A 13366-nucleotide genomic window follows, 5' to 3' on the forward strand; every position below is an offset into this window, starting at 1 on the left:
CTCATTTTTAATTATTCCCACACTTCTAGCATTATTCATGGAAAAACGATTAGGAGGAAACCTTTACCCATAAAACAGAGTACATCTTCTTGTATCAGATTTGAAATTCATCATCTACTGCCTCCTGTAAATTTATACTAGGTGAAAAAACAGATTAACATCCAATAGATAATTTGCAAGTAGATATAAAAATGGGTCCTATAGAATTCCATCAAAGAAGACAGGGAATAAAAAATGTTGTACTGTACTTTGGAATAGACCAATACCAAATTTAGATCTGAGATCAACTGAAATCTTGTAGTAAGTCTTTGTTCTAAACATAACAGTGAACAAATCTGGAGTTGATGATTTGTAGCAGGTTTTTAAGGTAGAATAGCCCCACATTCCTCAAAACAGATGTGAATGAATGATTACTGACTGTAGAAAACATATGGTTACTCATAGCTATTAAATGATGTAACAAAAAAACATGTTAAAGTAAAATACTTATCTTTACACTTGTAATAGTCTTGTTCTTTCTACTTCTGTTTCTACATCTACTGTATGGATGGATTTGTCTTATCAACAAATAGAATATTGAAATGAAGCACTCATTTTATAAATGCACATACTAATTTTGTTTAAATGGTTTCATAATTGAAAAGAACTTTAAAGTACTAGAATATAGGTTCTCAGTCTAGCAGTACAATGCTGTATGCTCACACAGAAAATATCACAGTATATACAAATAGTACTGGAAATAATAAGCATAAGGCAAATTCCCTCAAATTAACAGTTAGCCCAGTTAAATATAGAGTTATAAAGAACAGATGCAAAAGGTTTATCCAAAATTAGGCGTAATATTAATAATAATTGAAAGTGTATGACTATTGTTATAATAATAAAACAAAGCTTTGAAACTCAGATTTTGTCTAATGCATTATATTTGTTTAATGCTTCTCCTTTTCACACTTTGGCCAGATTTTCTGCTTAAATGCTCTTATTTGTAAAATGGATTGCTTTGTTGTATAACCAGTTATTGCGAAACCTGCTGCAAAAACAATGCACAATGCACCACCAACAACACAACAGCCCATAACTATTAAATGGGCTAATGTAGCAACAACTGAAGAAATCAGACTGACTTAAAGAGAAATTTGTCTTGATAAAATGCCTCACAATTGTGCCTGAGGAAGAGTTATAAGCACCAGTGCTCCTAGGAATTTCATGAGAAGAATCAAAAACTTTAAAAAAAAAAATAAAAAAAAAATGTTACATCCCAGCACCAACTGACTAAGAACCACATCTGTTTTTGGGAGTTAATCTCTTTTAGAATGATTTAAAAATGAATTAATTTAGCTAGCTAACAGGCAAGCTGATGTTAGCTAAAACATTATATTAACTTATTCTTATGGGATGTCCTTAAGATGCTCACTGTGCTGTGGATGTAAAGCAGTTTCCTCTTTGCAATATTTTCCTTATTTCTATATAAAATTAAACCAAACCCTCCCATAAAATGCAATTTTGTATATTTTCAGCATTTAAAAAAATGCTTCCAATTGTTTATAAATTACCACAGGACTTCAGTCACTTAAGGCAAAATTGCCCTTAAAGATTATTTTGTACACTGTATACACACACCATAAAAGGTGTCTATAGAAATGTCATACAGCAGCACATGCACTAACCTTAATAAATGTCTTGGAATATATGTACTAGTCACATAAAATATGAAGACGTTCTTAGAAAATCTTTTGCCACTTTGGATTTAAGCTGCAATCAACCCTACATTAATTAACAAAATGACAAGTTCAGCCCTGCTACCCAGGTGGTGTCTCCAAGTCATTGTTACATGCCTACCCCTTTAGACATTAAACAGGTTTAACACATAAAATGTCAATTAAAACTAAAACCAGAAAACGACACACTCCAGAGTAAATAGTGTGGGAAATGGTGTATTTTGTATTTAACAGCAAAACTTTAACAATGCAATAGTGAAGAATCTCAAACATTCTTCTAATCCTATGTTTTATTTACATATTTATGAAAAATGTGCATTCAGAAACAATCACAAAATATTGTATTTTGTTATAGAATGACAGACTAAGAATACAAGTAAACTTCATCAACCACTAATTCTCTCATAGAAAATGCAGGGCTTTTTCTGGCTCTGAAGCTTGAGTAGCATTAGCTAAATGTGTTCTCTCTGTCCATTCAATTTTTGCTCATCATTTAGGACATTTTGCTAAAATCTTATATGCACCGTGACAACATACGCCTTAAAGCTTCTGTTCATATTGCATTTTACTAATTGTATCAAATGTTTTAACTAATTGTTACAAAGACTTTTCTTTCTCTTCTGAGGAGTAGTACTAGGGTGTTGTACCGTGTTAACCATTATGAATATAATGGGAAGTCAAGCAAAATGATATCTTAAAAAGATTACAATATGCAAGCTTTCGAGGCAACTCTGGCCCCTTCTTCAGGCCAGATGTAATACAGAAACTGGAGTTCCCTGTGTTTATATACAAACTAGAAAAATAACAACATTGGAAAATCTTTAAGTGAGACATCTTAAATGTAAAAAACTAGAAGACCACGTGCGCTTCGCTGCAGTCGCTGTAGTTGGAATAATTATGTATCTACATGCAACTTATAGAGCTTCTTTATATACAACATTTTTGGTTTGTCCTGCTGGAGCCAAAGTATATAAATTTTCTCTATGACTAATTCGTGAACATGCTACATAAAAAATAGAAACGGGAAAAACGGCAAAACCGCCGAGAACAACAGTAAATGAGATAAAGTAAAAGTCTACTAAACACTAAAGTACAAAAATGAAGTAGAAAGTAACAGTAAACCGGAACAGCGGCACACCGCGTCTACTAAACACTAAGAAACACTAAGTAGAAACACTAAAGGAAAGAATACTATTCAGTAAGTACTGCGTCTAGTCTATACATATAAAGGAGAGTTGGGATCCGAGAGATTGTGTTTGTGTGTTTGTGGAGGGATCGAGAGTTAAGGCGGGTGGGGGAGTCACGTGATCATCTCCCCTCCCATTCACGTCATTTCATTCACTTCATTTCGCTCTGTGCTGAGCTCCGCAGCTGACGTGGTAATGAAGTGACTGAAATGACGTGAATGGGACGGGAGATGATCACGTGACTCCCCACCCGCCTTAACTCTCGATCCCTCCACAAACACACAAACACAGTCTCTCGGATCCCAACTCTCCTTTATATGTATAGATTAATAGATCTCTTCAGGCTAAGATTCATTTAGCAAGAGAGGAGAACAATGTATAGTCAAGATGTCCTAGGGGCCTCAGTTGCCTTGAAAGCTTGCACATTGTAATCTTTTTAGTTAGCCAATTAACGGTGTCATTTTGCTTGACTTCTCTTCTGAGGAGTGATATTGACAGACTAACTATTACCTGATTGTGGTATTTTGCTAGAATTGTCACTGAGGTGAAACATTTCAGAGCGCTTGTAATAGGGCTGAGTGGGTGACTGACGTAGTGCAACTGGAATCTGCAACTAAAATGTTTGACACTTTAAGAATTTTGTTAGTATAGAAATCAAACACACAAGAAATGATATGAAAGAATTTTAAAGACAGTGTTGTAAGCTCTATTAATTTTATTTAGGTGAATGCTAGAAAAAAAAGTGAAATTATCCAACTTGACAGTAACTTTATTAATCAAGTACTTGCCATGTACTGTGTACAGCTTTTGAATAATGTATCCCTTTTTTTTTTTTACCACATAAATATTTTCTTTGATCTACTGTATACTGTTCTTTGCATTTTATTTTAAGCTCTCATATTTGCAAATCTGATAATATTGCATAGAGACAAATAATGTAGATTAACAAGAAAGCCAGCAAGATAATCTATCAGCTGGAAACAGCATTTTTGCAGTTTCACTTCCAAGCACGGTCTTCATTTGCCCTGCAACAAAACACTTACTCACTTTGGAATTAAAAGAAAACAAATACATTTCAGTAAAACTCTAAAACCGTTGGTGAAAAGAGCAGCATTAATGCCTCATGATTTCAACATCCAGTGTTTGAATTTTGCACCAAGGCACTGCCATAAGGGGTTTTTGTACATTTTGCTCATGTCTGTGTGGGTTTTCCTCCTACATACTCAATACCACGCAGGTCAGATTAGCTAATGAATCTAAACAGGCCCTTGTGTGAGTGAAGCAATGGGCTGCTGCACTGCCTAAGATTTTTTCGCTGCCTTGCTCCTGGTGCTGCAATGAATGGACAATGAACCTCCCGACTCTGATTTGCATTAAATGGGTTTGAGAATAAGATGAAAAATAAAGGAAATAAAAGTATGCTTAGTAAAGGACTTTTCCTGGCTAAAAGATGCATGCAGAAATTATTATAAAGATACACCAAGGATTATTAGCAAGTAAAAAAAATGAGGCATATTTTTACCAAATTACACCAAATTTACTGAATCTTTTTAAAATACATTTTTTCATAAAAATGTTGAAAAGCATTTACTATATTAGCAGAAAAGTGTTCTACCAAAAGAAAAAGGCAATATGTTTTAAGAACTTTGGCAAAACTTTTATAGCTCCAAGATGTGCTGGAGTGAAAAAACCCATCATCATCTGCAGACAGCTTAAATCAGTCTAAAAGGTAAGCCTCAGGTCACTGCTCCTTCATAAACTCCTATCCAATTATTTACTTCAGAAAGATTGTCCTCAACATGGCTTATCATGTAGCCACATTAGCCATGTGAGAACTTACTGCTAACCTCAAGACAACACTGGCACTATTACCCTAACAGTCATTTATTCAAACTCATCTGCTTTGAATTAAAATGACAAATCTTCATTCTTTTAATAATACTTTCATATGTTTGCAAAGAACAGAATTACAAAGGAGAGTTTCAGACTGACACCAAGGATCATACTGTCTAAATGCCTGTTCTTTAAAAGACAATATGGAGGTTGGGAAGAAACTGAACAATGGTAGATTTTCTATGCTTGCCACAGTATGTTTGTTTTTTTACAATACAGCTGTTTATTCTACTGCTTGATGATCTATGAAACATACTAATTGCTTACTTTTTTTTTTTAGAAGTATTATATCAAAAAATAAAGTGATACATAAGCATGTGTAAAATTGTATTACACATATTGCATACACTCAAAAAAATAGGTTGCAAATAATTTAGAAGAAAAACAAGTCATATGAACTTACTTCTTCCATCAATAAAGGTATCAATAAAAACAGTGCTTAATCCATCCATCCATACATTCATTCAACCTGTTACTAAGGATAAATGAATCCAACTGGGACACTGAAGACGATTTTAACCATACACAAGACCGAAAACTTCAGCCGGAACAGTCATCAGGAACTAAATATGAGCGATGTATATTTATAACTTACCCTTGAAGCTTACAAAATGATCAGACTTCAGACTTATACAATAATGAGATGTCCAATAATTTAAGAAGATTATCCTATTATGCCAAATCATATTTAGGTCTTTAAGTTGTGGCATAAGTTGTTATGTCTCTGAAATTATGTTGCTGGACAGACTATTATATCCTGGTTCACTTCCTTTTAGCAATGCCTGAACTCATCTAGTTTGAGTTAAAAAAAAACTAATTTAACTAAATGATACAACTATCTTAGGGTATTTAAATCACTAGAAAACAGAAGCACTATCTTTACAACAAAGGCTAGGAAATTAAGCCTTTAATAAACAAACCAAATCTCACTAGCATGTATATCACTGTTTATCTATAATACAAGGGTGCTTTTAATGATTAGCAAAGACGGTCAACAGGCTGACTCAATTTTGCATTAAGCTCAGATAAAAAAATTAAAAGTTCAGATATGATAATGTGTTAGTTTCCCCATAATTTAGACCCTACTGCTAGGCTCATTTATTGGTAGGACTGAGAGAAAGATGATGGCATGAATACGAGATCTTTATGTGTAATCTGCAAGGGAAAGTTTTTGTTTCATATAGCCAGAATCTCTGCTTTCAGGGCCATACTAGTAATAAAATAATATTTTTCTTGCTCGGTTGGTATGACCTGAAGATTACACTTGTTTAATCTGAAATGGATTTTCAGCAGTGAATGCTATTCACTCTGCTGTCTTGGAAAGATCATGTATGTTGTTTGGAACCTGCGTGAAAATGATGCAAAACCCTTTGCATGGGCCTTTTAAGAGTATATCTGCATCTCAGAGTGAAATTACCATATGGTGCACCAACTAAAGAAAGGTAAATGTTGGCAAAGTTTAAAAAAAATTGCTACAATTTGCAGGCTCTTCCTAGCAGTCTATTTATGTTTGTAACAGAATTTTGTGAGATTTAGCATCTTTTTTAGTTAGACCTGAGTGTCTTTCAGCAGCTTAATGTTCTAAGAGCTTTATAGTTTTATACGCGGACTATATTTAGTTAATTTAGATTTTCTGGAAAGCATAAGCAACCTGGACTTTGTTAGCACTTTAAGAATTTCAGACAAATTAAAATTGGACAGATTCGGTTTGTTTAAATCATTTGGTTATTTGTGTATTGATCTTAGGTCCGACTACATACGTTCATTACTAAGGAGCCAATATGATTGTCACAAGGTGAGGTCCATGGTGGTACAGGTGTTTTGTAGCATATGTGAAGCAGCTAAGGGGAAGTTAGTGAGGTGTTCAGTGGATTGCACATTCATGTGCAAATATGCACAGTCTAGCCAACTGCTTTGTTGGCACTCCATGACACTTACTTAAGTACCTTTTCCCGTGAATACTTAAAAAGACTGACTGAGCACTAAGGGAGAAGGAAAGGATGGAAGATAAGCAGAGAGAGAGCATCAAGGCAAGGTCAGTGGTGCCAGCAAGCGTGGATGAGAAGTGGAGGCAGGATGGTTGGGCCACTGCAAGGGAGCGAAGGCAATGGTGCTGTGAGGTGTGTCCCCATTAATGTTACTGGTAGCATGATATGGCCTATGGGATGATGGAGGGCCAGGTAGGTGTATCTTGGCCAAGACCACAGATGGCAGGCAGGACCCACCTGGGTGAGCTAGAGAGAGAGAAAGAAACACAGACAGACAGAGTGAGAGTTGTACTTATCTTGCTAAAGAGACTAACCTGATGCCTTGAAGAATTTTAAAAGGAATTTTAAAGTGTTTATTGATTTTTGCATAGTGCACTTGAACTTTTCAAAAGTGCTGTCTCTTACTTGCTTCTGTGGTTATCATGGTTATGAACCACTAGAGGGTCATGTGGACGGTTTTATGAAGGATACGCCATCCAGACATTGACCCCTGACAATGATAATAATTGAAGGGCTACTATCAATACAAAGAAGAACCATAGTGAAATATCACTAAGTCACTATACATGGCTCAAGAACTGTGTCTAAGATACTGATGTGAACAACACTGGAGCACCACCAGTCCTGTCTACTTTTCTCTTCACTCTGTACATCTCAAGACTATAAATATAACACCATGTCATGTCACTTGCAGAAATTCTCCATAGATTCTGCATGTATGGGGTGTATCGATAAGGGAAATGAGACAGTGCGGAGAACTTTATTTCTTGTTGCAGAAAGAATTACCTGGAACTTAACAGAGCAAAATCTAGCTATTGACTTTCACCACAGCAAAGAATGTCTATGCCCAGCCACTATTCATGGAGTGGATGCAAAGGTGTTTCACTGCTACAAATACTTAGGAATCCACATCAAAGACAGGCTGAACTGGTCTTACAATATAGCCAGTATGATTTTTTTATGCTGTGGTGTGCTATGCCGGTAAAATCACTTCAAGAGATGCCCACTGAATCAACAAACTAATTAAAAAGGCTGGCTCAGTTATACGATGCACTCTTGGCCCTCTGGAGGTAGTAGCAAAGGACAGATTAGAAACAAAACTAGTCCCATTATGAGCAATGCTGCACATCCTCTCTCTGACACATGAACAATAAGTATTTTCCGCCAACGAATCATTCAGCAGAATTGTGTCATGAAACACTCCTGGGACTCCTTTATACCAATGGCAATGCGCCTGCATAATGCTTCACTGTGAATGTATCTGCCAAATCAAAATGTGTCTCTCTTTTTATTTATTTATTTTTTCCTTTTTAATAATTCTGGTGTATGTTCAGACCATTTTCCTTGGTGAATTGAGTGTGATCACCTGAGAAGGTTGGTTCAGTACTAGAGGATTCCCTTTTGGTGAGTCGGGTGTGACAGTCACACTGTTCTAGACCACATTTAGGCACTGGCTCATTCCTCTCCATCTCAGTGTGCTAAGAGGTATTACTAAGACTACTTTATTCTTTCAGCCACTTTCTGATCAAATACTACCACTCTTACTGTGCCCATCTTTACCCTTGGTAGATATAACAGACATAACAGCACAAAGACAATTTTTCATCATTATTATTTTGTACACACAGCTCTGGGTCTTGCAATTATGTAATACCTCATACGCATCAATTGTGGAGCACAGCATGAAAGGAACTCTATAACACTAAGTAATTTAGAGAGATTATTTTTTTAATAGAAGGAAGGAAACACAGGTTGCTAATATTACCTACTTGAGTTATACCATCTAAAGAACATCCCATATTACACATAAAGTTGTGCATTCCTCAGCATCCTCAACATTCCTCAGATAGCTGCAAACAATTTTTGACAGAGGTATTTAGCAGCATTCATGTTAAAAACCTTATCAATTGTGGGGCATGTATATGTTAAAATAAATAAATACATTAAATTAAGCTTAAACCATCATTTGGATTAATTTTAGCTCTAATAACACATTAAAAACATTATCAGGTCAAATGATTATTATTGACAGGGAAGAAGATTAAACTTGCAATGTGTGGTAATTTATGAACTACACACTAGAAAGTTTTCTTATAAATTTTGGGGTTCTCAAAGACTACCCTCACTGTTTTTACATTTTTTATTTCAATTTTATGTTAACTAGTAAAAGTATTATCATGCCTTTCTTCTTCCCTTACTCTCACTTTAACCATTTAATAACAGGTTTTGTTTCATTTAACAAATTGCTATTAAAAAAAGAAATCAAAGCAAGTCTCCATTAGAGTGGAAATACAAAAGACACTGTTCCCAAAATGCCTTGAAAGACCAATACTGGTGCTACTTTTACTGCCAACACCAATTTTCAATTTTGTCTTTGTTTCAACATGCATTACTGTTAACTGCTACAATATATGGTTGCTGTTTCATTTAATTATGTATCGGTATATTTAAGGGAGCATGGAATAAACATTTAATTTCACTATTCTAAATATTAACCAATAAACTAATAAGATATTCAGTAAAGCAGAATATGACATAATCTAGGACATCCCTTGCAAGCCTTCCCTCCTGCTCAGTTAAATGTGCTGCTTAGCCACACTATGAACAAGGGAATAGATAGATAGATAGATAGATAGATAGACAGATAGATAGATAGATAGATAGACAGACAGACAGACAGACAGACAGACAGACAGACAGACAGACAGACAGACAGACAGACACTCACTTTATTAATCCCAAGGGGAAATTCACATAATCCAGCAGCAGTATACTGATACAAAGAAACAATATTAAATTAAATAGTAATAAAATAAAATGAAAATAAAATTAATATTAGCATTTACTCCCCCGGGTGGAATTGAAGAGTCGCATAGTGTGGGGGAGGAACGATCTCCTCAGTCTGTCAGTGGAGCAGGACAGTGACAAAAGTCTGTCACTGAAGCTACTCCTCTGTCTGGAGATGACACTGTTAAGTGGATGCAGTGAATTCTCCATGATTGACAGGAGTTTACTTAATGCCCGTCGCTCTGCCACAGATGTTAAACTGTCCAACATTAATCCTACAATAGAGCCTGCCTTCTTAACAACTTTGTCCAGGCGTGAGGCGTCTTTCATCTTTATGCTGCCACCCCAGCTTACCACCGCGTAGAAGAGGGCACTTGCCACAACCGTCTGGTAGAACATCTGCAGCATCTTACTGCAGATGTTGAAGGATGCCAACCTTCTCAGAAAGTATAGTCTGCTCTGACCTTTCTTGCATAGAGCATCAGTATTGGCAGTCCAGTCCAATTTATCATCCAGCGGCACTCCCAGATATTTATAGGTCTGCACCCTCTGCACACAGTCACCTCTGATGATCACAGGGTCCATGAGGGGCCTGGGCCTCCTAAAATCCACCACCAGCTCCTTGGTCTTGCTGGTGTTAAGGTGTAAGTGGTTTGAGTCGCACCATTTAACAAAGTCTTTGATTAACTTTCTGTACTCCTCCTCCTGCCCACTCCTGATGCAGCCCACAATGATTAACATATCTCTCTACCTATAAATAATTCTATCTTGCTTATCCTAAAATAGAAATACACTAAATGTCAAACTGCATTTTTTGTTATTTTAATTGTATAGTTCATGTGTCCATTTTTAAGAATGCCCAATAAGTCTGCATTTTGGACATGAACTGGCACTTAACATTTGGAAGTCATTAAACAAAGAACACAACTTCACATATTGTTACTACTGGAGGATTTCTAAGGAGTTATTCAAATGTACAGTTATGTTGCAAAGATCAAATTAGGGAACATCAAGTTTTTTATCAAGTATTCAAAATAAAGGACTACTGTACTCGTAATGCAGTTGTGGCTTTTATTTATTACTATGTACCTAGTGCTAAATATGCAAAATTGTTAAGAAAATTATTTGTTTACATTAAAATGACATATTTCTTGAGATTTGCCGCACATTTTTACATTGTACTAATTTAGTACTGAAATACCATTTAGCTGAAATTGACCTGAGGTGATGGAAGGATGTTACTTTTGGGTTTATTTGAGTTTAGGTTTTCTGTATTATAAACAAAGGCATAAATATCAGAGTAAAAACAGAATTATGCAGGTAAGAGGTACTGTATATCACCTTTAGTCTATACTTGAATGGTGAAAAAGAGTTCCACAAACACATTCCAAAAATATGATCAAAGGCTTAATGTTTTGACACAGCTCATCTTGGCTTTTCACTGGACCTTACAGAGTAAGCAGTGTAGCTTTTGTTTCAGAGCTTACTATTAGAAGACTGAAATGACAAACAAACCTGGTGCAGTCAAGGGAGCATCAAAAAAAAAATTGGACATACTGTATGTAATGAATCCACCTGCCACATCTGAACTAGCTAAATACACGTTTTGCAGAGAACCACCAGTCCTGTTAACAGCAAATAAATAGGCGTTAGAATCATAAGTAGCAATAATGCTACTGCAGAAAAACTAATATAGTGTATAGATTTTTTTTCCATATAATACCAAAAAAAAAAAACAAACTTGGAGATGTCAACTGAATCCCTGTTTGGAACAGAAGCTTGATAACATACAACAGCAGGATTTCATGGACCATGGAAAGTGGTGGTTTCCTGCTTCCTAGTCTCATTGGGCCCTTTGGGACAAGGTCGTTCCATAAACCTTGCCATACCTAACAAAGCAGACTTTACATGGAAAGCAGGTGAAGACTCTTCCTTCGTAATGCTTGTGTACATTTGGTACTACACTATACTGCATTATGATACATTATACACAAGAGAAAAATTACATTCTTCTGGTATATCAATGGCAGTATTTTTCTGAAAAATCAATTAAAACCTGACCAAGTATAAAACTAAGTAAGCAATGGAAAGAAATATATGTCATTTGTTTTGAAGGATGGAATATTATGACGGGGATCTCGTTCACAATTGAGGAAAAAGTCATATATTTTCTGTTACTTTGAAAAAGACCAAAGGATTTTTGCTGTTTATCTTTACCACATTTTCACTACCATTCTTCATCCTCTTTAAGTATCATGAAGATATACTGCACTTGTTTGTAATATAGCAACTTTCACTTTTATTGTGTTAGCAGCCACAATATTGAAAGATGACTGTTATTTGATGAAAATATATCGGGTTTTGATTTATCTGTCTATTTAAACAGAAAGCGTACCTTAAACTCATTGAAAATCCAGGGCCAATATGTTTTCTATTTAGAGATTTAGTCAATATCCTTTTGCAAATAGAGATCAGTCTTCCTAAACTATTCACCTGCAATTGGGCGTTTCTCATTTATTCCTCTGTCCTGACAACTGTTTGAGTCCTTTTTGCTGGAAAACTGTCCTATAATATGATGATTCTATATCATTCCTTTAAGATATATATCAGACGTGATGCTTAGATTCATACAGGATAATCTTTTTAATTTCAGTTTCATGACAGCAGAAAATATTTTGCTATATTTTAGTCTGTAAATCCTTGCCCATATTCAAAGAACAAGTTCCCTTCTTAAACAATATCAGAAAGGCTATACCCATGAAATGACTTCTTCTGATCAGGTTCTTGCAGCTCAGTCACAGATCTCAATAGTTTAGTCAGGAGGGTAACTGCTACTTAGTCATTCCTATGACTATTCCTATGGTTGTTCTTACCTAATTATTTAGTATAGGAGGAAGGTCTCTTTGGAAATATTTAGAAGAGTCTGAAATCATTTATTTATCAATAACACACATAACTGTGATCCTAAGAACTTTAAACACTCAAAAACCTTTTTTAAACTGCCTATTTTTTTCACAGTAGCTCTTAGGTCTTCACAATACATTTTCTGTTCTGACATATAAAATATTTGGTGATTTTTAAAAAAAGACCTACATGATGAATGTATATTTTCCACAGATTAAAAAAAAATATATACATTTTAGTGTAAAACTGCAATATAACAAAAAGGAGTTAAAACATCAAATGAGAGAAGGTACTCTTTGTCACAGTTCTAACCATTTAATTAAATAAACATCAATAAAATATAAACAAAATGAAACAAGGACAGAGATAATTAAGACTTTATCATTTAACAGCTTACCTCTCGCAACTCCTGAACAACAGAGGTGAGCCGATCATTCTCAGACTGGGCATTGGCCAGAACATTACGCAACTGTTTAAGCTCTGTCTGAAGCTCCAAAACTCTCTGTTCATAGTAAGCCTCCTTGGATGCAGACTCCTGTATTAAGGACTCTTCACGGATTTCTCCATCTGCAGCCACTTTCTTGTGGTTAGAATGAACTTGTCCAAATGCCTATAAATTTGCAAAACAAAAAATAAAATAAAATATATATGAGAAGGCCATTCATATTAAAACAGAAACAGTGAAAGCTCTGACTTTTCCTCGTAATGGCTATTTTGGTTTACCAGGTTGTTGCTTTAGTAATACATACTGTACTTACTAGCAGCCACAATGTTACCACCCTTAAAATACGTGAAACCAGTGCTTAGACAGGAAAGGTGCCCTGTGCAAATAACATTAAAAAAACATATAAAACTAAAATGTTCCTAACAGCAGACTGCTCTGACTTCT

At 35.3% G+C, this 13366-nt stretch overlaps 1 protein-coding gene across 1 annotated transcript in view; it reads right to left on the reverse strand.

Annotated features, from left to right (window-relative positions):
* Window positions 1-13366, reverse strand: part of LOC120540474 (protein bicaudal D homolog 2-like) — a 153327-nt gene that overhangs the window by 38238 nt on the left and 101723 nt on the right. Inside the window, exon 3 of the mRNA XM_039771312.1 lies at window positions 12875-13087. Coding sequence (XP_039627246.1) covers window positions 12875-13087 — 213 coding nt within the window. The remainder of the gene's footprint in view (window positions 1-12874; window positions 13088-13366) is intronic.

The sequence above is a fragment of the Polypterus senegalus genome, chromosome 12, assembly GCF_016835505.1.
Source record: "Polypterus senegalus isolate Bchr_013 chromosome 12, ASM1683550v1, whole genome shotgun sequence".
Lineage (NCBI taxonomy): Eukaryota > Metazoa > Chordata > Cladistia > Polypteriformes > Polypteridae > Polypterus > Polypterus senegalus.